The 27,705-nt window shown below is 38.8% G+C and overlaps 4 protein-coding genes across 12 annotated transcripts; 2 read left to right on the top strand and 2 right to left on the bottom strand.

Moving 5' to 3' along the window:
* Window positions 1–703: 703 nt before the first annotated feature.
* On the bottom strand, window positions 704–14,102 carry LOC103395858 (lysine-specific demethylase 4A-like). 2 transcript variants are annotated; one of them, XM_008333667.3, is made up of 23 exons: window positions 13,919–14,102; window positions 12,300–12,462; window positions 11,904–12,079; window positions 11,642–11,756; window positions 11,357–11,550; window positions 11,118–11,167; window positions 10,927–11,030; window positions 10,705–10,842; window positions 10,388–10,605; window positions 9,758–9,924; window positions 8,986–9,662; window positions 8,422–8,526; window positions 8,116–8,245; window positions 7,845–8,020; window positions 7,550–7,757; window positions 6,882–6,961; window positions 5,480–5,535; window positions 4,851–4,959; window positions 3,693–3,884; window positions 2,855–3,025; window positions 2,411–2,530; window positions 1,815–1,907; window positions 704–1,734 (listed from the first exon to the last, which is right to left on the bottom strand). In XM_008333667.3, the coding sequence occupies exons 2-23, from the start codon at window positions 12,438–12,440 to the stop codon at window positions 1,597–1,599; spliced, it is 3,558 nt and encodes a 1,185-aa protein (XP_008331889.1). In that variant the 5' UTR covers window positions 12,441–12,462; window positions 13,919–14,102; the 3' UTR covers window positions 704–1,596. The 2 variants fall into 2 exon arrangements, with proteins under 2 accessions (XP_008331889.1, XP_008331892.1); XM_008333670.3 differs by lacking the exon at window positions 8,422–8,526.
* Window positions 14,103–15,189: 1,087 nt separating this feature from the next.
* Window positions 15,190–21,400, bottom strand: LOC103395859 (protein ABHD8-like). 4 transcript variants are annotated; one of them, XM_008333671.3, is made up of 5 exons: window positions 21,007–21,400; window positions 17,940–18,763; window positions 17,655–17,825; window positions 17,359–17,575; window positions 15,190–17,264 (listed from the first exon to the last, which is right to left on the bottom strand). In XM_008333671.3, exons 2-5 carry the CDS (start codon window positions 18,749–18,751, stop codon window positions 17,052–17,054), a joined length of 1,413 nt encoding a protein of 470 aa, XP_008331893.1. In that variant the 5' UTR covers window positions 18,752–18,763; window positions 21,007–21,400; the 3' UTR covers window positions 15,190–17,051. The 4 variants fall into 4 exon arrangements, with proteins under 4 accessions (XP_008331893.1, XP_016897529.1, XP_024908344.1 ...); XM_017042040.2 differs by having other exon boundaries at window positions 17,940–18,760; XM_025052576.1 differs by lacking the exon at window positions 21,007–21,400 and adding an exon at window positions 19,298–19,677.
* Window positions 21,401–22,353: 953 nt separating this feature from the next.
* On the top strand, window positions 22,354–23,731 carry mrpl34 (mitochondrial ribosomal protein L34). 5 transcript variants are annotated; one of them, XM_008333673.3, is made up of 3 exons: window positions 22,354–22,511; window positions 23,038–23,481; window positions 23,519–23,731. In XM_008333673.3, exons 1-2 carry the CDS (start codon window positions 22,456–22,458, stop codon window positions 23,354–23,356), a joined length of 375 nt encoding a protein of 124 aa, XP_008331895.1. In that variant the 5' UTR covers window positions 22,354–22,455; the 3' UTR covers window positions 23,357–23,481; window positions 23,519–23,731. The 5 variants fall into 5 exon arrangements, with proteins under 5 accessions (XP_008331895.1, XP_024921992.1, XP_024921991.1 ...); XM_025066224.1 differs by having other exon boundaries at window positions 23,035–23,460; XM_025066223.1 differs by having other exon boundaries at window positions 23,035–23,460; window positions 23,509–23,731.
* Window positions 23,732–24,386: 655 nt separating this feature from the next.
* Window positions 24,387–27,536, top strand: LOC103395861 (DET1- and DDB1-associated protein 1-like). The gene is made up of 5 exons (XM_008333674.3): window positions 24,387–24,721; window positions 24,872–24,952; window positions 25,276–25,327; window positions 25,467–25,528; window positions 25,633–27,536. Exons 1-5 carry the CDS (start codon window positions 24,713–24,715, stop codon window positions 25,735–25,737), a joined length of 309 nt encoding a protein of 102 aa, XP_008331896.1. The 5' UTR covers window positions 24,387–24,712; the 3' UTR covers window positions 25,738–27,536.
* Window positions 27,537–27,705: the final 169 nt, after the last annotated feature.

Genomic DNA, 27,705 nt, shown 5'->3' with positions numbered 1-27,705 from the left:
AGAGAGAAAGAAAGAGAGAGAGAGAGAGACGGAGGTGGAGGGGGTGGTGGTATGGGGGACTTGAAGCTGACATGGTTGAAGAATTCCCCACAGGCAGTTCAGCACAGCGGACAAGTCCTGACTCAAATGTACTATAAAACTTTACGAGAAGCAGACACACCGTCTACCATCCATCTCCATCCACCACCTGTCTCCACTGTCCACACAACTGTCCACACAACTGTCCACTGTCACACCTGAGAGAATCACTGCTGCTCTTTTTACTTAAATTATTTGTTTCAGACCTAAGTGGCGGAGTGGTGCGATTTCCACCTGCAGTGCATAAGGTTCAGGTTTCAATTCCAATATCACTCACTATAGTTTCAGAAGTACTGGCAGTTTGAATTAACTCAGGTCATAAAAAAGTGATTCAACACATTGATGAGTGAGCCCAGCTGGAACTGTGCAGCTGGTACTGTTGAAAACACCTGAAGGTGTTTATAGGGCACCAGGGGTATAAAGAAAACTAGTCTCTGCGGACACAGACTGAAATCTGACACTGACTGAAATTTCTTATCTAAACATTACTCAATCAGCTGATGTGTTTTTATATGGTTTACAGTGATCTAATGCAGCTGGGATGAAACAGCCCAGGTCTTCAAAAAGATCCTGCATTCTTGTAAACATTTACACATCACAGAACTTCAATGCATTTTCAAAAGAATCAGCGAAACAATGAAGTTTTTTTTTATTTGGGATCAAACTATAACCTAAAGACAATCTGTGTCTGGAACTAACTTTTATCTGAAACACAGCAACCCACAAAAACTCTATCAGTGTCTGGAAAGCAGACAATAAATACAATATAACTTCTCTAGAGTGTGAAAAGAACATGAGAAAAATAGTCTTTGTTGCCAAGTGTAATGCACTGACATAAATAAAGTATAATAACACTAATTACAACAAGTGTAAAAAAAAAACCCAATAGGTCGTCTTCAAATATGAGAGACAAAAATAGCTTCACAGTCGGTGTTCGCTGTACCTCAGTGATGGACCAGTCTGTGATGAGTACGAATTCTAAAAAAAAATGTTAACATTCTTCCTTCTTTGGAGGGTTAAAATTATGATAAAAGCAGAGTCGTGAGTTTGAATTCTTAAATAAAAACTGTGCATGGATCACACTGTCTGTGAATCTTTACACTGCAGAGCGCTGTGACTCATTAGGGTGTGTACATTCAGAGGAAAAAGTTTTACTATAAAAAAAAAACACTCTCACTGTGAAGAAAAATATGATAGTACAGAAAAGGAACCTGGCCTGTGTTGTTAACTTCAACACTTTCTGTGATTAATTCCTTGATGGCTTCTTCCTGAGGCAAAGGGACAGAAGGAGAAGCAAGAACAACTGAAACAGAGTCTGTTAAAAAAAAAAAAAAGATGACACTAAGAATATGGATTCCAAGCACATCAGTCATTTAAAGTCCCAGCCGTATAAAAATGAAGCCTGGCATTGTGGGAGAAGAGAGGACGAAAAGAAAAGAGGTGGACAGGTGGTTCTTCCACTGCTAATAAAAAAAAAAAAAAAAGAAGAGTGTTACAATGCAGAGAGGAGACGATCCATCACTCCATGATGGTTCTGTAAACGGTGGGCTCGATGTAGTCCCCTCTGTATCGAGAGTTCACCACCCGCTGTCTTTTGGAGTTCTGCTTGACGTCGTCCTGTGCAAAGAGCTTGTAGCGCATGTCTGATGCCACCGACTAAAAAAAAAAATATATATAATAAAATGAGAAATTCAGTGATGACAATTGAAGACAACTCTCAGACAACACCTATTTACCAGCCGTGACTTGACTCTCTTGGGCAGATCCTCATCCAGAGTGTAAATGTCCTCCCGCTTGACACTGAGTTGTGACCCATCCTCGAACTCCACCTGAATGAAACCACACATACACACACACAAAATTCACATTAATATGGTCTTTAAATTCACATGTGGTTCTGGATAGACTCAAGCATCCCCACATTACATTTTCACCTTTATGTTTCATTTTGAGGAAGTTGTTTGGGTTTTATTCCTCTCCCAGGCTTTTTAAAAAAAAAGAAGTATTATTAACTATTTATAATTATTACATTTGTCTGGCATAAGAAAAGTGTCAACTAACATGCGCTAGCCAGCTACACACTAGCTTAAAGAGCAGAGCAGTTTGATAACAGACGAAGTTGTAGCTGTCACAGCAGGTGCATTTTGGTATCATTTTAAACTTGAGAATATGAACATTACAGCAGTTTTCATGCTGTAATGTTTCAAACAAATGTTTTTTTAAAATTAAATGACAATTAAATTAATTTTTTTCTTATTTTCCCTCCAATTTTCTGAGGATCCCCTAGCGCCCTCTAGTGGGGCCCTTTTTGGAAAACACTGGGTGAACTTACCGAAAACATTGGAATGGAGTGTGCTGCAACAAATTTGGCTCCATAGATCAGGCCGTCAGTCCACCGCACCTGAACAGCATCACCTTCAGCAGGGGGACCCAGGAGGATGCAGTCACGGTTCTGTGCACACAATCATGATCCACAAATTATACATGACATGTGCAACATGATGCAAGAAGGATATAAATTTATATATATGTTCACGTGGCTACCACGGGAGGCACCTCTGGGGAACCAACCCAGGAACTTCTGCGTGTAAGGCAAATGTGTAAGCCAGGCCTGACAACCGCTACACTATGGAACCAGATGCACATGCACTGATTTGTAATTTCAGCAGTGGCTACATTCAAGTTCAGTGAAGTTTTGAACCAGTAGAAAGTGTGAATGTAGGGGGCGCTCGTCCTATCTATAAATGTTAACATTTAGTAGAAACAGCTATTTAACCTCGATGTCCTCAGGTAAGAGGTTGTCACTGTAGGAGCCGTCGTCAAACACCACCTCGTAGAAAGTAGCTGTGGTCAGTTCCATTAGCTCACTGTGGTAGTAACGGCCGTTCTTGTATTTACAGATCACCTTCTGTCCCACTTGCAGGTCCCGCATGGACGTCTTGTTTCGCTAGAATACAGAAGTCAGAAATCGAACAAGCACAATGTCATCGAAGGATAACAACGCAGCAAAGTCATATCAAGTTCATTCCAGTGAATTAACTTTGTTTCACAACGATGCAACATTTGTCCAAGTAACATTCTTATAGTATGGTCTTACACTCAACAGACCATTTGTCATCAAGAGTTTGGAGGAATTTAAGGTAAATGTTTATAAATCTGACTGTGGAAATCCTTGGAGCCTGTATAAACGCTGGATTAGAACAATTTCAGATGTGTGTGGAATCTGATCCTTCCTAACTAAAGGACTCATGCCTTAAGACAGAGAATGGTGTCTGTCTGGGCCTGTTGGAGCCTGCTGGCTCCAGCACTTCCCTAGTGTCTGACTTCAAGAAGAAAAAAATAGGAAATGACAAAAACATTCTGTTAAAGCCTTGAAGGCTGCGTGTTTAAAGATGGCAGCTGAACCTTCAGCATGTTTTCTTTGAATTGCGGGTTCCATTTACCAAATTGACAAGACAACTTTTTCTTGACATACAGTTGCGATATTTCAAGATCTAAATCCAATATACAGCATCTTAAAACTCCCTGTATGATTCCTGCAGATATTTAAAAGACCCACATTTTCTTCTTTCATCCATTACTTCAAGGTCTGACAGCTTTTGTTTTTTTTTTACCTCAGTTATGACAGGTGCTTTGTGTCTGTGACAAGTGATGAAAACCACAAAGGGCCAGTCGTCTGGGTGCATGAGGACGCCAGCTGCCTGAGCACAGGTAGGGTGAAACGCAGTGGAGCAGCGCCCATGGGAGCACTGAACGCAGCAGCCCGTCACTTCCCTTTTCATCCGCTTCCTGCAGTACACACACTTCTACGGAAGCAACAAAGATGAGGAGTGAAGGGAGAGGGGAAGGAAGGGAGGGGAAAAGGAAACAAGGCAAGTGGGGAGGATAAGACAAGCAAAGGACAATGAAGATCATCAGGGAATATAATGAAGAAGAAAATCAGGAAGAAAACAGAAGAAGACAAACCTTCATTTTGATTAGGATGTGGCAACATACACGTTTGAAAATTAGTTAGAGTGGGATTATGACCTATACCAATAGGAATTAGTTTTTGACACCCATGTGTTTCACTAGTTCAGTGGTTCTAGTTGCTTTTGACAGTGTGCGACTCATACAAACAGAAGACGGGGGGGTACATGTTCGTTCGGCAGCAACCTTTCACTTTAGTTTTGAGAAGAACACTTATTTTAAGAAAACGAGAAGAGGAACTAAATCAGAATGGCCAACAGTTTTTCCCTGTTTCAGAGACACCGAGACGCCAGCAGCAAATTCAAGTCTGGCAGTTCAAGTATGTCAGGCTCTTTTTTGTGGAAAGTGGATAATGGTAAAATCTTGAAATATCAATTTGTTAAGTTGTGCTTGAATTAAATTAGTAAAGTTTAATAAAGGAGTAAAAAGAAAGGAGTTCAACACAACCAGTTATGTTTAAAGCAGTGCTGTCCACAGGGCGTATGCTGTCCTCGCAGACATTACGACATTATTTCTCTTTCTCCTTGTGACATATCTATGCTGCAACTACCAAATATTTATGTGCAACTCATTTATTTCAAATCCTAATAACCAATAACAAACCAAAAACCTCACGGCTAACAATTATTTCTATGAAACCATTCTGAGCTAAAGATAAATGACTAAATGTCTTGGAATCAGATTTGTTCAGCTTGTGTAATTGTACTGCTTCTTTATAAAACACGGTGGTGCCATTCTGTCATCAGTATAAAAGATTAGTCACATTCTACACCGAGTACAACGACAGGCTTATGGACTCCTACCAGTCTGAAGCGGGGCAGTGGAATGGCAGAGAGGTCAATGGGGCTGCGCTCAGTGATGTTGACAAAGCAGGCTTCCAGCACAGTGAGTGCACACAGCACGTGAACCCACCTGTATCAAAGGCAAACAATGAGTAGGAGTTTACACAAAGCTTTCTCGTATCAGGGTTTAGTGTTTCTGGAAATATGCGTTACATGTGGTGTCATGAACATGTAACCTGGTGTGATTCGCTGACCTGATTATAACAAACATCTTATCTTACAGCTCGCGTCCATAAAATTGTCTGACCAGTTTGAGTCCTTGTATAAATGTTGACATTTGAAGTTTGTCTGTCTTTATTCAAGAGATGGATTACTTCTGTCCTTCAGACTGAAGGAGGACGCAGGCATCATAAGGTTAAAAAAAAAAGAGCACGACAGCTGCTGTTGGCTGTCTGATGAGTGACAACTGCCTCGATGCTCAGGCTGTGAACACCCAACATGTGTTCTCTGAAATAAATACTGGTGAAGGGGAAAAAAAAATCTAATAATGGAAGATGACAGTTTCTTGTTATCTTAGTAGTAAAACAGGTAGGAGTTTAAAAGAAATTATCACATGATGAAAAAGTCTGATGCTGTCTGATGTCACTTACTTGTCATTGTTGGCTCTCTGCAGAGCCCCCCCTCTGAGGGAGCACAAACAGCAGTCCTACCGGGAGAGAAACAACTCTTTATTTTGTTAATATTAAAAGGAGATTCAAACACATGACTTAACAGGTTTGATGTGGGTCAGACTGGGTGGACTATGACGCTTTTGTTTTCACCTGACAAACTATCAGTTTGCTGATATTAGCTTTAGCTCCATACTGACGTCTATAAACCTGCAGCTACTGCATTAGGAAAACTGCAGAAAAAAAGAATGTTCTGAAAAAAACTGTTCTTAACATGATTGTAATAAAATAATTATAATAACTTCAACAGCAATGCCTGACACTGACCAACGCTCAATGAATGAATGAGAGAAGTTTAAGTTCTTTGTTCTACCATGTATCTGTGGGTTGGAACAACAATGACACACAGTGAGTGTATTGTGCAGGAATGTACTGCGGTGCAACGGTGTTTCACACGTTTTAACACCAACAATCATTACTAAAAAAGACATGGTAGATAGGCATTAATAACAAAGCCAATGACTCAGTCTATACCAGCTGTGGTATTTCAAACCTCTCTACCATTAAACAGGCAGAACAGGAATTTTAAAACAAGTTCCAGGGGTAAAAATATCATCATTTAAAAAAAAAAAAAATCAAAGAGAAAAAATCATTCCAGTTGTTTCGTGAGGTACACTGCCCCCTAGCGGTTGGGTGTCTGAGTCTATGTATGTCTACCTATTGTTCTGAAGAGAAAGAAGCTTAGGTATGTTTGGGGTATTTCTATAAGGCTGAGTTAAAGCAAATTTTCAACACATAAGACACAAAAGGAATGAAACAATAAAGACCTCCATACAAAGGAAGTGACAAACAGAGGAACAAGTTTACTCAAGGTTAGAGAAGAACAGAGAGATAGATAAACCAACTGTGAAGTTTTCGTATTGTTCATGTAGGTTAACAAAAAAAAGTGTACACACAGAAGTGCACTTGTGTAATATATTTAAAGCATGAAAGAGTCAGTATTAGGAAGGAAGGAAAGTGAACTACTCATCATTGTGATACAGCTCACCACAGCACACAACCAAATGTGACTTCTGCTTTGAACCCATCACCAAAGTGAACAGTAGGCAGCTTTAAGTGCCCGGGGAGCAGTGGGTGGGGAAAGTGTGTTAAATATGCATTTTTATTAAATTATATTTGATAGAAATTTTTAACTGTCTTTTCCTTCAGTTTAATTGTTGACTCTGACCTGATTAGTGTGTAAAAAACACACAAGCTTTTGTAAATCAACCTTATTTTTCCACTACATCTGTTGTAGGACTGATCAAACAAAGAGGATTTGTGATAATATGTTGATAAATGAGATTCTGTATGAAGAAACTAACACTGGGAACCATCAACTGACCTCTGTGATGGCATTTGCCTCACATCGTGCACACAGCCAGTCATCCAGCTCCGCTTCATCACATGACACACCATAGCAACCTGCAAGAGAAACAAGAGGAAAAACATATTTCACACAATTCATCTTCTAAAGCCTAATCTGAGACCTTTAATAGATGAATGACCAGAGCTCAACATAACCATGTACAGTACCTGACGAAACACACATTTTCCAAACATGTGTGTGTATTTTACTAAATGTTTTTCTAACATAATACAGACTTACAGAAACCACGGAATTAAGAGTGGTTTAGGATTGGAGTTCTGACTATAGAACAGGCTACAGCTATATATTTATTTAAATTTCAGAAGTAGCTATAAATAACTTGTGCATTGTTACATTTTGTTTTTGATGCCTTAGATCTTAGACAAATGTGTAGGTGTTTATATCATTTAACAATTAAATAAGTAAATATGTGTAACTTATATTGCTTATCTGTCTTTTGTTACCATTTTATAGGGAAGACAGTATATAAGTATATATTATCTTGACAAATTAACAGAAAATTATCAAGCTGTGCTTTTCTGATCGTATCACCCAGCCCTGGCCATATATGAGAAAAAAGTCACCCAGGCTGAAGATGACTTAAAAAAAAGCCCATGTGATACTTGTAGATTTAAAGAACTCACTGGTGTGCACACGGACGCTGCACTGAGCACAGCTGACCAGACGACTGGTCCCATCCTCTGTTATGTTGGGATTTGACAGCTGTCCCTCCTGGTTCATCCTGCTGGTTTGGGTGTTGAAACACATTTCTGGAATAAGAGGTTTGGACCACTGGTATCCTCTGGAACGGCTCACTAACATTTTGTTGGAGCACCCACCACTGGCCTCAGACTAAGAGAAAGATAAAGTTGGTTAAAAAAGAAATGTAAAATGTGCAAATTCTTGTAAGTATTTTTCTGGACAGCCTTTTGTTCTTACCTGATTGTGAGTATGGAATATTAGGCAGATGCAGCAGTAGGGAGCCTGCTGGCCCATTCTCTTGTTGTACTCCCACTCTGCCTGAGGGTTAAATGGCCGAGACTGCCACAGCTGAACCAGTGGCTTTGCCCATTCTTCTTTCTCCTCTTGCTCCACGTCCACATCAACATACATTTCTACATTTCAACAGGCAAAGAAAAATGAATGCATCAGAAATCAAAATCTGAATCTCACAGTGCAACTCGACAGCAGATGAAGATGTTGTGCTCACCGTCATCACTGTGCACCTCTCTAATCAGAGGGTGGTGGCGAGGCAGCTTATGAAGTTCTTTCTGCTGCTGCTCCTGCTTTACTACCGATTTGCAGTAAGACTGCTCTTCTGCCACTTGCTGGAGTAACCGCTGTATTGCAAAACAGAAAATTAAAATATGAATTATTCTCATTTCTTACAACTGAATACTTCAACAGAGTGATATGAGACAGGTTGGGAGCGCTGTACTGTGTGTACACTTTTCCTCACTCTTAATTAAGCCCAGCCACCCGTTTATCAGTAAATTCAACTGTAATATCTACTTACATGGTAATTCTGAGTGATGGCCATTTCATTTTGATTTGGATTCTGGGCTGGAATGGTTTCTTTGACAAAGGCAATGCCACTATCCACAAGGGGGCATTGGTTACTCTGTAGCATGAACAACATGAGTAACATTGAATTTCTGAGGGTACAATTTCAGAATAAATTCTATTTCGAGGAGATATTAGAAGAATTATCTAAAGACTGCAATCAGTAATTACTGAGAGATGAATAACTCTTTGTTATTAGTAATTACTGAGAGTTTATTAAAGGTTTGTTATTAGTAATTATTAAGCAATTAGTAAAAGGAGAGATGACTAGGGTGTTGTAGCATTATAATTATCATCAAGGTCCTTCTACGTAATAAGTTAATGAGCTTCACCCAAAAGATATTAGTACGGGAACATCACACAAGGAAATAGTGTAGGCACAGTCTGCAAATAGTCTTGTTAGGACAGACCTGAGAGAAGGCTGTTGGTTAGTACAACTGTATAGTTGAGCAGTAGAATAGTGTTAGAAAATTGATCTTTATTTGAAGATAACATTTATAAGGGTGGAAACACTGACCTTTCGCTTGCTGTTCTTGAGATTATCTCTCTCTATTTTGCTTAACTCTTTGGCTTGTGACTGAGTGTGGAGACAATGGGACATGCTGGTGGATTCAACCTCAGGCGTCTTCAGTTCAGCATGAGCGTCAGAGAAAACCAACATTTTGGGTTTGTCCTCCTCATCACCTTGCTTCGGAATTGGTACTTTCGCTTCAGTTGGTGTTACTTTGGTTAAACTGCTGAGAGATTCTGGCGGGGAGTCCACTTTTGCAGAACTCGATACCTGAGATGAAGATTGTGGCTGCTTGTGAGATTGTGCAAAGGTTTTGTGCAGAAGATGACGGGGCTGATGTTCTCTGGCGTAGCTGTGGACCTGCAGCTGTGTGGGAGTTTGCCGCTGTGTTTCCAGAGAGTAATTCTGGACCTGCAGAGTTTCTTTTGGACTTAGTGTCTTGTGGAAGAGTAGACTGGCCACTCCCATTTTGCGGGAAGGCTGTCCTGGAGCACCTGGCTGTGTAGGTACCACTGTAACTGGAAGATGTCCATTTCCAGCACGGGTCTGAGATGAGATAGTTGGAGGTCGGGTCTTCGCACAGTGAGTGTATCGGCCGGCATTACTGTTACTTTGGATAAAGCCTCTGTGAAATGGGTCCAATAAAGTAAGTTTGGTTGGTGTGACGACCAGTTTTGGAGGACCTGTGAATTACAATGTAAATCAGTGAACTGTTTAGTAACGGAAAGAAAAAAAACTTTTATTCTACATTTTACACGTAAAAAAAAAAAGGAAATACCTTTATTTCTTTTGCCTTCATGTGATATGGTACGTGGCGGCAGGAGACTCAGCCTCGGACGCTTTCCATAGTGGTCCTCCTCTTCCTCATTTTCCTCCTTAGGAACAATGTCCTTTGGTATCTCTAAACACACTCTATGTCTTTTGGTCTCTATTCTCTGTGTAGCACTGAAAATGAATAAGAATGGAAAAAAGAAGAAATGCTTCGTTAATTTTAGGAAATTAAAATGTATCAGTAATTGGTATATATGGATAATGGCAAAAATATATTTTAGGATCTGGTATAGGGATGTGACAGCTAATGTAGAATAGAGTCTAAAGATAGTTTTCTATACATCGAACAAAAAGTGGGAAGTAATAACATTGTGAGTTCCCTTCGGTTCAGATGAATCTTGTGTTAACATAGTAGATGTAAATTACAAGCATAGGAGGTTATATTACATTATAAAAAAAGAGAAATGTAAAAGGTTTTTGTTAACAATGCTCAAAATGACCCAAGACGGTGAGCTACCTAGACTAAGAACACCAACTAAGGTGAACTTCAAAGTGGTCTGAATGCATTGCTATGAGTACACATTTAAAAATAAAAAAGCCTTAGTGTTTCATCTGTGATGCCATGTCCGTGATTTACCTTTTCCGTTCTTCACCGCTCTCCACAGAACAGTTATTACTGGCACTGTGCACGTTATTGAAAGGTTCGTTCAGGAACTCCTTAGCCTCAGGTGTAGGCTGTGAATGATCAATGGGCACCACATCCCGCCCTGCTAGCCACTGCTCATAACGATCCGGCTGGTACTTCTTCACAAAAACATCCATAGAAATCTTCACCATGTCCTTGCGACAAGAACACTACAGCAGACCAATGCAAAAAACAGAGTTCAAAGGACTTGGCAACAAAACCAGTATGTGTTCCATTTTTGCTAAAAGTGTTAAGTTAGTCACAGTTACCAGGACTGCTTGCTTGCCATATTCAATCCATCTCTCTGTGGCAAAGTTGGTGGACTCTGCACAGTTGAAGCCGTGGTTAAAACCAGCATGGTAGGAGTAGGGGAAAGTTACCATGAACTCACCAGCCCTTTGAGTAATCTTTAAACAAAAAACAATTTTTAATAATCCAGTCAAATTCTATTTTGGTTCATGTAGATTTTATAAAGTATTTTCTTTACTTACTTTCTCAAACGGTATTCCATATTTCTTTAGGGTAGAGGGAGAGATCAACGTCATCTTGTGTCTCAAAAAGGCCTCACAATTCTGGGAACTTCCAGGAAAGAAACCTTTGAGGAAAAAACAAAATCACAGGTAACTGTTAAGTTAATATAAATCCTGCTGAGAAAGATTGATTTATTCTACTGTTCTCCTACCTGTAGCCAGTCGCTCTAATCTTTTTCCATGTTCTGGAGGAATACAGTACCTGCAGACAGTAACATGACCTAATGAAGTGCCAGTTGTGAGTTTGGTCTGACTATAACAGAGCAATTTCTTCTAAACATATAGACAAACCCTGGGGTCTAAACAGTGCATATATATAGGAAACACAGTTCACAAAATCCTTTTATAGTAGTTAAAACTAGACTCATGTCGTCTGTGTACTGTTCTTTACCATGACTTAGGTTCCCCAAAGTGCAGGTAGTTGATACTGTAGAGGTCCATGTCCTCAGTGTGCCATGCAAAAGTGGTCTTCCACATGCCAAAATACAAGTAGGGTGTATTAACGCCCTCAATCACTATGCCACTTTCACATTCAACAGTATCCAAAATGGTGTCTAGGTGGCAAATGTTCCATTCTTTGATGCCCTGCAAGTAGAAAGAAAAACATACATAAAATATTATATACATTCACAATTTTTATAGCACATTTTTGGAACAGAAAAATATGGCCACCCACTGGGTCATAAAGGGATCCATTTACATCTGCCCCATATATCGGAGGATTAAAGGTCACATTCTTCCAGTACTTGCGCTCAAGCTCCTCAAAGTCGTCATAATGGGGGCTACAAAACCTAAAGAGATTTCAGCAGCAATTAGTAACAACAAAAATACACTTTGCGCTCACACATTAATATCGAAATCGATATATGGCAGTATTCTAATGCTTATACGTATTTATTGTCACAGGCAGCTGCTTGAAAATGTGTGTTACGTCTCACTTGTCACTGTTGGCAATCTTGCGGAACTCCCGGACTGTCATTGACTTCTTCTGAATGTTGTACTGTGTAAAAAGGCCTGACTGACCCGTCACCACCTGTTGGATGGGGGCAGGTATCACCAAGTCATCAATACCGTCATACGATCTTCTGGGTTTCCATTCCTTTGGTGGGACAACCTTTGGGGTTAAAAGTGGAAAATGTTTTAATCCTATGATTCTTCAATGGCACACACAGAAAGTATTGAAGCTAGCAGTATTGATAAAATTCTTGTAAAAAAAAAAAAAAAAAGTCCAGTGTGCCCCTTTTTATACCTTGCTCTGTTTTTTTATACCTCCTTAAAAGCAATATTTATCTATAGCACTTGTGGGCACTGACAAAAACTGTGACGATACTCACTTTAGCCAAGCCTGCCTTGTGCGCTCCCTGTGACTCCATGTAAGCAATGTAGCGATTGAAGTTGCTGAACTGCTCCACGGTGGGGTAAAAAGTCATGATCCCCCTGGATCCATGATTTTGTGAGGCCCCATCTGACGCCATCCCAACACCTCAGAGGAAGAGCCTGTAGGTAAGAGCAGTACATATATACTTTATTTAATTCAGAATCAAATCATCGCTATTTATGACTTCTTTTTCCACAACATTATTGTCAACTTTTGAAGTGCTTGTATCAATTGTTTGCCCTATGATGGACTTCAATCAAATAATTTCTATGAATTTAAGAACATTTTTCATTTTAGATCCCATAAATGTCTTGATTTCATATTTTTGATCTTTCACATTGCAATTATGACAATTCACTAACAGTAAAAAAGTAATAATTACTTCTATATATTATATAATAATTTGTTTTATTTTTATAATGCTCTTTTTTTATTTGTACACTCCCATAATTATTTTAAGTCCTTATTCCGGCTGTGTCAGGTCCCAAGTATATTATTTAAGTGTATTATTTATGATAACATTTTAGTTATATTTTAACTGAATATGTTATAGACATAATATAACATGTAACTAATAATAATAAGATAATAATTACAGAGTTATGCCTTGTTATGTACATGACTTCGACGCATCACTGACATTGGTGTTTTTAGTTCAGTTCAAACAGTTCAAAATTTAAAAAAAAAACAATTTTGAAGATACAAATATTTTGCCATTGTTATTTAGAAATAAAAAGCTGTTACAGAAAAACTGAATCCTTTGGATGATGAGGTAATTTAACAATATTTAAAATATACAAATAGCTGTTGTTACGGGTTAATTTAGAGTTTCCCTCAGTACAACAGGTACAGATTGGCCTGGAAAGAGCTGGAAGTAACAGGAAAAAGCAGGACAGCCTCCTTGTGATTGGTCCAACCATAGCTCTTTAACTCCACTCCTGTGGGAGGGGAGAGCAGCTAACGGAAGCACACAAGCAGACGTGTTTAAAAACGCAAAATGTATTAGATTGCACACGTGCACTATATAAATAATTACCCAGTAAAGCCACAAATAATAGTCAAGACTCATAAAGTGACAGCCCAGAATGCTATATAACGTGCAAATGGGCTGTCAAACTATTTTTAATATGTCCCAACGTCTCATACAGTTAGCCTCAGTCGGGCTAATGATAGTTGTTATTGCTGCTGATTAGATGCGACTATTATTTGGATTTTAGTATCAACTGCTACGTTACCTTGCTAACGAGTCTACTGATACAATGGTCGGTTCGTAGAAAATGACTAACGCGACCATAACGTTGTGATGACATAAACGCCATAAAATGAAAAACATGCTAACACAGTCATTAGTCTTTCCAAACTTAGTTTGACAGATGAAACAGGCGTAAAACTTAGACGTAAAGTCAATTTCGTCTTTACCAGGAAATAGTCTACACCTCCTCGGTTAACAACCACTTTAGCCATAGAGCAGTTCCGGCTAGTAAAACCACGGCTATCCTAGTTAGCTTAGCACTGTGAGTTAGGAAGCGAGGATTCTGGGGCCTTCTTAAGAAATACCGTCATGCAAAAACTTACCAGCTCCTCGTGTTTGTTTTGGAAAATGTCCTCGGAATTTCTTTGCTACCGGGTAATGAATTAGAAATGCCCACTGCGAACAGCATATACAGCAACGGAAATACTTATTGAACTCGTTGTGAGTAGATCGCTGTCCTCCATTACGCTTGTACGCATGCGCACACCTTAGATTTTGTTTACCACAACACGCAGATACACGCTCAACCAATTGGGGCGCAGCTCAGACAAGTCGTTTACCAAATTGTGGTGTATTGTGGTGCGTATAATTCAGTTATTTTACATACACGATTACCTTCATGTTTAAAACAAAAAAATACACATACATTGTATTTGAACATATTATAACATAATATAATTTAATATAGTACAATATTATATAATATTGACTGTGATTTGTATATTGTCCCAAAAAAAGATAATCTATATGTGGCTTACTTCTGTATAAACATAATGTCAGTCTATTTGCTTTTGTTTTTTGTTATTTAATGTGTAATTTCATGTTTGCATATTTATTTTACTGTATATACAATTATTGCTGCAATTTCAGCCTTTGTTTTATACTCAAAATTGGGTTTGTTATGACAAAATTATATTCCATTATCCAGTATTTGACTTGTTTTACCACTGACTCATGTCGTCAGCCTGACCTTATGTGTGCTTGCCATGGATGGGAGATGCTCCTCATTATCTGTTCTCCGTGTCCTGTAAGACCTTGACAATTGCATATTTCTGAGTTTCTGTTGGCTGTACTGAGACCAACTGGCCCCCACTCATATTCTTGTACACACACACGAATGTATCTAACACACTATAAATGTAATTTTAAACTCGTTTGCAAGGGGCACTCTTGTACAGACAAGTGCTTGTGTTACTTTCAATAAATTCTTTAATAAACTCAAAACAAACAGCGTTGTTCATTTTCTGTTTTATTCTTTATTCCAAGGTGACTGCTGACATAATTACCAAAACTATTTATTGTTACTTATATTCTTGGCTTCCAATAATTCTTACCTTGTAACTACACCTTTTTCAGCAATTTTGTTGTCTTCCTTTTAATCATTATTCATTGTGGCTAAGAATTAGCAATGCCTTAAATGTATTAATCCTTAGCTAATATTTATAATTTTGGCCTGGTGTTCAGTTCTGTTTGCCTATTGTGACAATGGCTCAAACACAAAGGCACAGATGGCCCTATAAATATATTGAATTCATTTCCTTTGTTCCCTCTGACCGTACAGTTTGTGTGTTAACAAATATAAAGACAAAAAAACCCCATTTGAACATTTGTTTTTATTTCATGCCATAAAAGGCACATTTACTGTGTACACTGAATCCAATAGTTTTCATAGGGTATATAACGTCATATGCATCTTTACTCAAGTAGTGCATATAATAAGATTCCCATGAGTAAATGCAACAATAACTTTAGCACATTTGGTTAACGACAAAAAGATAAAACACACATGAGCACTGACAATCTGTGTATGCAGGTGGAAGTACATGTACACCCTGTAGTCCTTGGAGTTCCGATGACCTATCATTACACCAAAAGGAAGCATACAATACGTTGCATTCAGCAGCACTTGGTTTCTGAAAGTCCATAGAGACTATATACGGTTTCGCAGCTGTCAGTCCCATGTCATTTAAGTCATGTCTCGTTCTTTTTGTCCATTTGCATAAGCCTTGTCACGTTGCATCTGCAGTCAGTTAAAATGCATATACGACAACCTGCAGGCTGTCTACGACCGCTCCTTTGATTCATTCGTTTCTGCTTTAACCATGACAAAAACTCTCATTTACTAATTAACACTTTCTGCTATCCAGTCAATAGATAATCACTGTCTGGGAGCATAGACTGTGCTTTTTCTTGCATCTTACTGTCCCATTATGAGACAAAACAACACCCACGAATGAATGTCTTTCAGAGAATATAAGGTTCAGCTCGATATTTCACTGTTAGATAAATAGGGGAACACACCTTTAGTTGGAATTAATCAGCTTAGAGACAGAACAGCTTGAAGCAGTTAATACAACCACACTTTGTTATGGCAGTTGCTGTTATTTCAGAATTAAATAATAATAATAATACGTACACATTAGGAGAGACACTTAGGAGTGGATTTTTCAATATGACAATATACTGAAACTCTCTTAATCATCACTTACACATTTTCATATTCTCATGTAACTCATGCAGGGTCCTTAGTATTTGTTGTATCCTTAGGATATTATAGTATTATATAATTTTGAGAAAATGGCTTCTACACTGATGGAGGTGGGCCACAAAGGCAACAGTGTTAGTTATTGTCTGGTTTTACGTTACGTTAGATTGACTTAAATCTGTTAGATTATAACTTGTTTCTCATGCATTTGGGATTCATGTTTGTGATTTATTCCATTATGGTTAATGTACTCCCACATACCTGTTTGAATTAATATTAAATACTTTTTTCTTTTTGAAAATACAAGCCAATTCCAGCTTCTGCCACTGGGGATTTTCATATTTCAGATGGTGACTGACTGCACTGTATCACTGTAACAGTTGGGTTCATTTGATTTCTGCTTGTGGTGCAGTTGTTAACTATATCTGCATGTACAATAGCTTATTAATCATGGCACATATTTATATGTTAAGAAATGATGTCTTGTACAGAATCAGACATCACCATAGCATTTATAACTCTCCAGTTTGATGCATTCACCTCTATCTTTACACTTCACATCTCCATAAAGGCATAAAGGCAGACTGTAGGTTTTGCAGACAGAATATTTATGATAGAGTCAGAAAATGAATGGGTTTTATGCCTTTCTCTTTTTCCAGTTGTTAGTTCTTCACCACAGACATTTCAACACAAACCACATGGACGTACGTCCTTTATCTCCACATATTGTCTCTCTTAAAAAGTGTGATGTGATGGAGCACCGACTCTTTCAATAAGTGAAGAAGAAACTTTTTTTTTTTTTGCTTCATCCCCGTCTGATGAAAGTCCTGCTTTATCTTCTACACCGTCCACATCATGAAGAGATGGGTCTGGAAGTAACAGCTCTCAGCCTGGAAGCAGCCTCAGGAACATTTGCCTACTGCCAAAAAAGGCCTTCTGGTTGGTTGTGTTGACTCCTAGACTCCTCGTGGTTATTTATCCATAGACTTGTTGGTTTTCAGTGTATGGAGAGTGTCACTGGCAGCGGCGGTCTTGTCTGTTTCTGTCTTGCTACTGTCTTTCCTGGACATGTCCGGCTCCCATAAGAAAAACTCATGGAGGAGAGTGTTGACAGTCTCAGGACACTCCATCATGACCATGTGACTGCCTTCCTCTATGACTTTGAGGAATGCAAAAAGCAGGATCTACAAAGGGAGTATAAAAATAACACAAACATTACAACTACACTTGCTTTTTGTATAAAATGACAAATGAACCACAGTCATGGTCATAAGTTACCTCTGCCATCCGCTGATCTTCATCCATGGGCACAAACTTGTCACACATGCCATGAACCAGAAGGATGGGAACAGTGAGCTCAGCGTGGTAGACCTCATCTCCTTCAGGCCAGTACTGTCCACTCATCATGGCTCTCAGGACAAACGGAGACACGTTGAAGGCGTTGCCCTGCTTCAACAGCTGCTTCTCTTTGGTCCCCTGACGAGCAAACCCTGCTCTGAAGGTTGGAAAGAGACGAGAAATGTTACGATGGTTAACTGCACCGTTTGAATGACGTGTCAGAGTGGATCACTCACTTGAGAAAGCTCCATGCCAGACAGGGGGACAGACAGTGTAGGACACAAGATGGCAGTTGGAAAATGGAGCACAGGCTGGGCTCCAGAGCTGTGGGACCGCCTCCGTTGATCATCACCACCTTATGAACTAAATCAGGGTATTCATGGGCCAGGAATGTGCAAAATGACACGCTGAGAAGGATAAAAAAAGACTTATGTAAGCTAATGGTGCCACATAATAAAATTCATAGAATCATCAAATGGTCATAACTGAGATTACATCAGAAATGATTGACAGAGACTCACCCATATGAGTGGCCAATGAGAATGTTGCGTTTACGTGCATATCTCTTAAAAATGGCACGGAGGTCTTCCGCCAGGGCATAAAAGGTATAAGCTGCTGCGATCTGTGGGGCAGTGCTGGCTCCATGTCCTGCCAGGTCTGGAGCAATGACCTCATAGCCCAGTCGAGAAAAGAAGTCCAGCTGACTGCCCCATATGTCCAAAGAGCCGCCCACTCCGTGCACGAAAAATAGCGCAACGTCCGAGTCCGTACCTTTGCAGCTGGAGATCACCCTTTTAGAGTCGATCACTACTGTGCGTTTGGGTTTGCGGCGGCGCCTGCGAGGAGGCGGAGCGGGTTTTTGTTCCCCGTGAGTTGGCGGAACCGGAGGAGGAACAGGGTTGGGGTCTGGAGATGAGGGCATTTCTTTATAATCAGCCAGCTCCACCTCCACCGTGCTGCAGGGCTCAAGGTCTCCATCCTGACACTGCAGAATCTCAGAGTGCAGAACATCACCGAGGTTCTCGATCACCAGCTGGCCGTTACGGTACACAGTGATCTTCCTCTTACAGTGGACGCTGCTGCCAGTTTTGCTCTCATTTTTCTGAGAACAGCTCTCATTGTTGAAGTTGCCATCTGTCTTTACTGTTACTTGTTTATCTGTCACCAGGGCCTGCCGCTCAGGGACAATGTGGCGTACCCGCAGGACTCTCCCAGGTTTCACCTCCACAAACTCAAACCCATCAGAGGGTTCTGACGACTCCAGAGGCAGGACCAGACTGGCAGTCTTACCAGTGAGGCAACACAGTATGCCTTCAGTGATGCTGGTCAACATGGTGCCACCCTGCTGTGAAAAACACATAAGAGAGAAGGAAATGTTATTAGCAATAAAAAAAAAACAAACAGAAGATGACGATATAGCACATTAATGACATTTTCTTATGATCTATTTTAAATTGAATGACTTCATGTCTAAAAGGTCCGCACATTTGGAAAGATTTCTATCCTCGATTCTCATATTTTCCCCTCTGCTCTGAGCGTATGCATCATAAAGGTTCCAGGTTTGCAGTGTTTGCCAGTTGCCAGCAGCACACCAGGAAGAAATTGTGTCTCGGTTGGATTGCAGTAGGACTAGAATCAAGCTGTTTCCTAGCAACACAGTTACAATATAACAGTCTCCTTTATCCCTTCATCACACAATAATAAGCCAAATGAAACAGGCAAAGAACATAAATGTTTTCTCTGAGACAAATTGCAGAACAAAATTCAACCAAAACACCAGAGGTTGTCCTTCGTGTTTTTTTAAGCAGATTCAACAATAACAAACATTCAACAATGCATTTCCTCTGGTTAAAAACAATGACCAACAACAAAATCACACCTTTCATCTGGTAGGAAATAGGAGTAAAGTGATTAAAAGCATCTTCATCATCTAATGGTGATGACCTTGCACATGTAACAAGTCAAACCAGGCAGCATGGCAGCAGCTTTCAACGTCACTCCAGAAGGAAGATAAAATGAGACAAAACCAATATTTCTTTTCACAGTTAAGTACCTCTCCAGATCAGATGCGTTTTGTAATGTCTATTGAATGACGTATTATTGGTTCCCACTCTGACACATGCTGTACATACACTGGTTATCTCTAGGAAACAGAGGGGAATGAGTTCAAGTGCAAAGTAATTCTCCATATCTGCCTGGTTATATTAAATGTGACGTGGATCTTAGTTCTTTTTTAATGACCCTTTAATTACAATAAATAGGACAAACATGTCTGGATGTTTGTTGACTGTCTAGTCTGTTAGTAGATCTATAGTAAATATCCCTGAAATTGATTATTTTTTTAGATTTGAAAAAATGCTCTGTCATGCTAACATCCTCTAACTGTATGAGTTAATGTTTGTTTGACCTAATGTTTGCTGTGTTTTAGTAGGTTTGGATGTGGGGTATTCCATCATGAACTGGTTGGGAACCCAAGTGTCAAGTCATTGCAAAAAAAAAAAAAAATACATTTGCTGCAAAAATGTCTCTTTTTAACAGATATGACTCTTTCAGAAGCCATATATAATGGAAACTTCATGTCTTAGAATATAGGCATTTAAAAAATGCTTCGGTTGATGAGATAAAACACAGACAAAACTTCAATTGTCATTAAACCACTTGTCATTCTGGAAAAATATAACCACAAGCATGATCAATACGACTAGTGTTTGAATTTCTTACATTCAGAATTCACATCGTCTCCAACATGAAGCACAGGAAAACAGGCATAAGAGGAAGGCAAGACTCCACTGAAAATTGTTTAACAGGGTAATACTAGTACTGAGCATGGAGCAACCACAACACCTCATTAGCAGGAAGGTAGTTCCAACAGTCATCTCACTGTCGGTGAAAACAGGGATTCTTTAAGCAACGACCTGCTTGGTGTTGTCAAAAGCAACAACAGGCCGAAGGTTAGAAAGCCATTTGTTTCCCATCCAGGCTGTAGGACATGGGGTTGATGCCTCTGTCATGTCCCATACACGTTTGGTACACTGTGTGCTGCTTCACCTCTCAAAATACTTCTTTCCAGTAAGATGCAGTGCAATAGCATGCAATCTGACGTGACATCGTCAGCCATATTACTTGCCTGAAATAAAAGATGACACTATATGATCACATTTCTTAATGTAAGGCCTGGTGCACTAATGTCCTACATAGCATAGCTGCTTTACCAAGCAGGTGACCCCCAAGACATCAACGCCACAACCATTCTAGCCACTATGGCAGAGAAATATTTCAAATAATCAGGATAAATCATATCAAGTAAAACAAATCAGGATGGTTTTAAGGAGGAAAAATAAATAACACATTTAGGAAAAATGCAAATCATTTATGCATTTTAATATCACAATGACATGAGCACTGGTGTTGCTTAGATGTATTTCCTGAGTGATGATCAAACTGAACAGTGTATGGAAGCGTTATTTTTGCAGGATCGTGGTGAAAAAAACAAAATGCATGAAAAGATGCTGCAGCTGTTTATGGGTGCAGATGGCAGTATGATGCAAAACAAACGCAGAAGGGCACACGATAAAATGGATTACATACCTGCAGAATTACTGGTGATGGAGATTGGGATAAATCAAGGACGGTTAAAGAAAACGGTGCATTTGGCGCAACAATTGTTTACGCTGGAGATGCTGCAGAGAGACGACCGCTCCTCATTGGTCTCGTACAGAGCCTGGTGGTGATGAACGGGCGTGCATCCATAAAATGTGCCATATGCATTTCAAAAGGAGAGACATTTTGGTTTAAACTATAACATTTGCAGCTCTACATACATCCACTGCACGTTCAGGTCAGGCCCTACCCAGCCCTACCGTCCCTGCTGTATCCGCAGCAGATGCAGACACCACGGTGCTCCGGTAGTTCGGCACCCGAATGATTGACAGTGGAATAAGCGAATAAAGGGAGCGTCTGTACACACGGAAGGCCAATGACAGAGCTCTGTTCCTCTGTTGCTAAGGCTGGTGGAACAGCAGAGCGTGTGCGCGTGAGTGTGCACTGTGTCAAACAGAGCAGATCTAATTCCAAGTTCCATTCTCCTGGCTGATCAACCATGTGAATCCAGTTGTTTACCTATACCGGCTGCATATGTGAATTATAAGGATTTGGTACTTAGAACTACTCATATTTTGACTTTTTTTTTAAATTTATTTATTTATAACAATCTAATTCCAAGTTCCATTCTCCTGGCACCAGCATGTAAACAATTTATAACTGACCAAAAAAATAACATTTTTGTAAAATAAATACATAATCTTTGATAGCTACAAATTAGCCAGGGTATATTTTGCATTCGGTCAAATGTATTGGCTGCCTATAGTATAGTTATGTTTAACTATTGGTGTTATTGGGTCTGTATTGTTCCTGGTACAGAATGGCCACTTTTGATGTAAACTGAGAGAGTTGAGGCAGCTGTGTGCTCTCTGGCATTGTCTGTCAGCCAGTGTAAATAACTATTGCCATGCTTGTTCTTTCAGGCTATTGTGCTCTTATTTAATAATAAAAGCACAATAGCAATGACTAAAACATATTTCAGGCAGACTACGTCCATTGATAACCCCTGTTTTACATAAATCTGCCTTTTTAAATATAGAAAACATCCTGCACTTGACCATGTCCTTAAATGTCATCAATTCACAAAGTTATTATGTTTTTGTTATTTTTTCTCTTATGCACTAATACTGATTATACAACATATGTATAGGATATATGAGAATTCCAATAATTAAGTCCCTTGTCCGTCCCGCAATGGGGTAATTTACAGTGAGTCTTTGCAACCGACACAGTCTATTTTACTTTTTTAAATGTATTTTATTTTATTTTAAGTTGCCAAGAAACCCGGATATGACGGTTTCAGCAAACTGTATTACTATTGGCTTAAAGCCTTCAGCCAATTGCTGTACTCGATATTGGAAGGTAACTAACGAATCTGTGACTTTCACAGAGCCCACGTTAGACACAACAATTGTCTAAATATCTTTCAAAGATAAAATGAACAGTATATTCTCTTCGTTTTCTCGACTCCGGGTACTTACCAGCGTTGGCAGGTAAGTAGAACAGCTACCGATGTCAATAAACGGCATTGCTAAAAATGCTCGCAAGGAAACTTAATGGAAATTAGCAGCAGAGCTATCCGGCAGCCTGATGAGACCTGCTAGTTTATTTAAAATTAATAGCATTATTTAATGACCTGCACCTGGGATGAATGCTGGGTCAAGAAAACTGGTCTTTTTGTTCGCCAGTAGTGACTTGGTAATTGAACTAATAAAATAACTGGTACAAAAGAAAATTATATATACAGTATGTCTGAAATGTTACGACTTAGCATAACAACGCAGGTATTAGGAGGGCCCTGTTTAATTATCTATTAACTTAGTTTTGGTTCACTTATAGAGATTTGTAAAAGCAGCACTTTTACTTCTATGTCAAAATTGTGTAAAATATTAGAATTCCAAGTTTTCCTTTTAATGAAAGATGTAAAAGATAATATCTTTATCCATTGAAGAAAATGTTTAAACATAGCATTCACAATAAATTTAAGGAATTAAATTAATATATTTTTTCTATTAGCAGCATTCATGCCAGAAGTGCAGGTATGCCAGCTACCTCTCACCTCAGATTATTCAGCAGCTGGATTGCGTCTAGAACATCTCCATCACCTTTGATTTCCAAATGTGGACCGCTCTCTTCACAAGCAGAAGGTTCAGGATTATTCCAGCAACTTCCATGCCAATATCAGCAAATCCGGACACGCAAAAGAGGCATTGAGTACCAGCCCAAGAACATCAAACGTAAAAGAACACACGGCTGGATCAAGAGGATGAGAACCAAAAGCGGAATTGAAGTTGTTCTACGGCGAATGCTAAAGGGACGTAAATCACTCACACACTGAGGAATTCCTGTTGGAAAACCTGAGATAATAAAGAAGAGACTTTGGTTTTGGAATGTTGGCAATGGGGAAAAAGCTCTGTGTGTTGTCCAAACTGGTGATACTGGGTGACAAACTGGTGATACTGGGTGACATTGGGTGGGGTTTGAAGTGGCTTTGAATTAGGTGACATTGGGTGGGGTTTGAAGTGGCCATTCACATCAGCTTGATTTTACCATGAGTTGTATGAAACCTGGTAGTTTCATCCAAACATGTAGAAAAATAATCCATCATCCTTGTGAAGTCATAATCACAATTATAAAAAGATCACAGTTGATTGATAAACAAAATCTGTTGATGAGAAAACACATCTTAATAAAGTTATATTGTAAAATCAAAGCTGCTGTTCACTTCTATTTGTTACATTTAAGCTGTTTCAATAGTTGCATGTATATATTCTGTTTTCTCAGGTGTCCTTGTTATTGTGATTTATGCAAACAACTATAGACGTTGAAAACTAATCAGTTGTTTTAAATGTTTGGTTTTTTTTTTGCACAAGCGTCAGTTACAAAATATCCTAAGCTAAGAATGCAAGAAGCATATGTTTTTCTGAATTCAATAATATTCTCAAATACAGCATATACATTCCTGATGTAACTACTAGTAGTACTCATACCGTCACAGATGCTAACATACTAATTAACCTCTTAATCATTGACCCCAGAATGATTGAGTTCTTGATCTTTTTAAGTTGCTGACAAAACCATTTTAGAGCAAATGTAGGTTGTTTTTTTAATGCATGGTGTTAAAAATTAAGTAAAATGTTAAAATGGAAAATGTTAATGTTCATATGTATAAAATCTATTTTAAGCCACCCTATTGCTTTTGTACATTTGAACACTGTACAGAGAGAAAGAGAGAGACATGCCCAAGGTATCGAATGGTTCATCCCTTAACCCCCACGATTACACTGGAGGCTCGGTCTGTTACGCAATACTTTTTAGCCAATCAGATTATATATTGCCTCCTTCGTCACTCATCACTCACGGTTGAACCAAACAGAAACGTCAAAGTTTGCATGCTCCCGCCCCTGAGCATTAGAACAACAAAGATGGAGTTGTGAAGTCGTAGAAAGTCGTCACGAATTGTTCGATCTTTTCCTCAGTTTCTGAATAATTATTTGGCGATTTGTAAACGACCGGCAGGAAATGTTGCGACGGAGAAACGGAACATTACTATTTTTATAACTGTCTTTAAAAAATAGTTGAACTGATAAAGGAAGAGGCTTCGACTCCAACAGAAAGCAGCCACCGAGCTAAAGAACTAGCATCAGTCTGATATCACACAGAGGTGGTTAAATAACAGGAGGATTAAACAGAAATGGAGAAGGTAGGTTTTTCTGACTCAGGTTAAATATTTTTTTACAGAGTTTTACGCCAGCTAATATCACCTTATCAAAACAATATACAATAGTTAATATAGGGTTGTAGTAGTTGGCTGTGTCCTTTATGTTGTCTTTTTATTTCGTTGCTTTCACAGGGCGCTTTCCTCAAGGGTTTACCAGTCTACAACAAAAACAATTTCAGCAGGTTCCATGCAGACTCCGTCTGTAAAGCATCAGTAAGTCGTGCTTTTCGTTTGGTATAGCTCTATATGTCCTCCATTTTATTTGTTCTACCAGCTGTTACACCTAGGGAATGAGATGAATGTTGGATTGTTCTAGTGTAACACGTGCTGTTCATCTTAACACACAAAGTCTGTGTTGCCAAAAAAACAAACAAACTGCCATCCATGTTTATTATTAATCCAGACATCTATGTGGAGACTAGTTGAGTTTTCCCTTATGTATCCATTTTAATGTTAAATTACCACAGTGTGGTGGTTGAAATGCAGGCCTACACCATTACAGAGCCTCACCCATACAAAACTTCTGTATTTTACAGAATCGTCGACCATCCGTGTATCTACCAACCAGAGAATATCCCTCAGAGCAGAGTGAGTAAATACAGGGGTGTGACCACTGGGAAAGATTACCTACATATATGTCAGTCATATATTTGTTGAACAGTGTTCCTCCTTGAACATTCTTATTTTCGGACATATTTCTTTTTATCCATTTCTTGTTTATTCTCAGTCATCGTCACAGAGAAGACAAACATCCTGCTGCGATATCTTCACCAACAATGGGACAAAAAGGTAAAGGTTTTAAAGGAAGTAGGAGTTTATTCCTAGTAGTACGTTAACCCAAACCTGTTGCTCTGCATTGATGTTGTTTGTTTTTTTTAATCACCCATTGTCAGAATACAGCAAAGAAGAGAGAACAGGAACACACAGAAGACGACAACATGGCCCCACCACGCAAAATTGCCAGGTCAGACAGTCGAGACCAGACTGAGGATTCGTAAAGGAGTGTACCCACAAGTATACAAGAGTTTGCTCATTTCTCAGACAGAGTCTGTAAAACAACTGCTTTCCTTTTTTTAAGTGCATCAACTATTTTCACTTACTTCTGTAAAAACTAGGCCTCTGTCTTAGTCAGATTTCACCTGTATACTGCACATCTACCTCCTCACGCTTCAACCAGTCAGGTTTTACGTTCATTTAAGTCTGCAGTTTACCATTATACATACATTTTATTTCTCTGTTTGTGTCTAACACATTCATTCTTTAGTTATTTATGTCATCTCTGAGGTATCCATGTTTTGGAGTTATTGGTTGAGTGTGGGTGAATTTCCCCCTAACTGGCAGCATGTAGCTCACTGGTCAACAAGTTGACTGCACTGGTACAAATTGGTATAAATCAAGTGGCCTCAGTTATTCTCATATTAGTAATCATATGTTTGGCACTGCCAGATCTCACCTCAGATCAAACTGTTTTACAATTTTGTTTACAGTTGTACATTTAACCAACAATCCTCATTTCCAGTATCTAATTTATAAAGTGGGAGGTCCTGAAAGGCAGAGTGGGGAGAGTTCTGGGGACTGCATGCGCTCAGTGGTTAATATCAGTGCATTTGTGAAGGAAGCCATAAATAGAAAACACAGGGCAGCTCATCCAAAATGAGACTTTGTTTTGTTTTATTTTGAAAATTCATGCACACTCAACCTTTATTTTTAGGTATGGAATTATTGATGCACCGTCTTTTTTTTTTTTTTAAAGTCAAACTTAATTTATTTTGTGTTAGCGACGACTTATATAAGCAATGGTGAGGATCCTTGGTGTGACTGCTGTCATTATAGTGAAAGTTCAATTCACTTGTTTTTTTTTTTGGTCACGGTTAGAATCAAATATTGCCTTAAATGGAAATGTAAGTGAGTGATAAAGTTTCATTTTTCAGGGAGAAACATCCCATAGTGAAGGTCTGGTAATTATATTATTACCTGTGATATTTTTCAGTCCAAGTTTATGCATTCATATTTTGAGATTTGACTTTGAGATTTTGACAATGGTAGCAGAACTTATAATTATAGTGATATATATATATATATATATATATAGTGTATTTGAATGAGTAGCACAATGTGAGTACATTTACACTTTATCTGCCCAGGAACTGCTGCCACTCACTGTTGTGATGTTGAGAATGTTTTCAGTTGAAAAAAATCAATTGCTTGGTCTTGGCAGGGTCGCGTTAAGAGTCTTTTGTTTGCTGCTTTAGTTGCTCACCTCTGTATAAGTGTTGTGTATGTGTAAAGTTTGAATATTGTGATCGTTTTTATTCAGTTATTAAGTGACTACAGCCATATTGCCGCTCCACTCCTTAGCCAAAGATACAAAAGCGATTCCCTTCTTTAGCTTTGCAACTATAAGCAAATCACATTTTGTAAATATATCGGAGCCATGACTTTATTGTTACTGACATTAGTGCAGGATTATTTGGGTTTTCACCTGTTATTTTCTATGGTTCCCAATAGAAATGTGTGTCATTTCTTTTGTGCTATAATTTGCATCATATTGACTAATTTTATTTAGAATATGTTTATGCTTTTCCTTGATTTTTGTTTTTGGATAAATGCAATATGTCAGTTTAAGGTTGTTTTTTTTTTTTTTTTTTTACATACTGTGTAGGTATACAATATAAAACAAGGTAAAACCCTCAAACTGAAGAAGTCTTTTTTGGTCATAATGGCTAGTTTTTAGCTTTTAGGCTAGCTAGTGTTTTTTTTTTTTTTGTAATTCTGGGAAATAAATCAATCAATCCCACCAGATCCTTCACAGGGTGTTTTTTTTTTATTCTCAGCTAACAAAATCTGCTAACGTGTTCCCTCTTGATGATCATTATTTCAAGTGAGGTTTATTTGCATCATAGAAGTACATTCACTGATTCATGTAGTAAAATAATTCATAGAAAATCAAAGTTAAGAAAAATAGA

This window comes from Cynoglossus semilaevis, chromosome 20 (assembly GCF_000523025.1).
Source record: "Cynoglossus semilaevis isolate Cse_v1.0 chromosome 20, Cse_v1.0, whole genome shotgun sequence".
Taxonomy (NCBI): Eukaryota; Metazoa; Chordata; class Actinopteri; order Pleuronectiformes; family Cynoglossidae; genus Cynoglossus; species Cynoglossus semilaevis.
This window is presented reverse-complemented; position numbering and strand designations above follow the sequence as displayed.

Bases quoted from the DNA above. Each gene is read 5' to 3' on its own strand.
- LOC103395859 (XM_008333671.3), bottom strand. From the start codon at position 18,751: ATGTTGACCAGCATCACTGAAGGCATACTGTGTTGCCTCACTGGTAAG. The intron at 17,826-17,939 runs GTGAGTCTCTGT...TATCCTTCTCAG, and splicing joins CTCATTGGCCACTCATATGG to CGTGTCATTTTGCACATTCC. The intron at 17,265-17,358 runs GTAACTTATGAC...CTCCCTTTGTAG, and splicing joins AAGATCAGCGGATGGCAGAG to ATCCTGCTTTTTGCATTCCT.
- LOC103395861 (XM_008333674.3), top strand. The intron at 24,953-25,275 runs GTAAGTCGTGCT...TGTATTTTACAG, and splicing joins ACTCCGTCTGTAAAGCATCA to AATCGTCGACCATCCGTGTA. The intron at 25,328-25,466 runs GTGAGTAAATAC...GTTTATTCTCAG, and splicing joins AGAATATCCCTCAGAGCAGA to TCATCGTCACAGAGAAGACA.
- mrpl34 (XM_025066224.1), top strand. From the start codon at position 22,456: ATGAACAGTATATTCTCTTCGTTTTCTCGACTCCGGGTACTTACCAGC. The intron at 22,512-23,034 runs GTAAGTAGAACA...TTTTTCTATTAG, and splicing joins GTACTTACCAGCGTTGGCAG to CAGCATTCATGCCAGAAGTG.
- LOC103395858 (XM_008333667.3), bottom strand. From the start codon at position 12,440: ATGGCGTCAGATGGGGCCTCACAAAATCATGGATCCAGGGGGATCATG. The intron at 10,843-10,926 runs GTAAGTAAAGAA...TTTTGTTTAAAG, and splicing joins ATGGAATACCGTTTGAGAAA to ATTACTCAAAGGGCTGGTGA. The intron at 9,663-9,757 runs GTATTTCCTTTT...TGTAATTCACAG, and splicing joins TGAAGGCAAAAGAAATAAAG to GTCCTCCAAAACTGGTCGTC.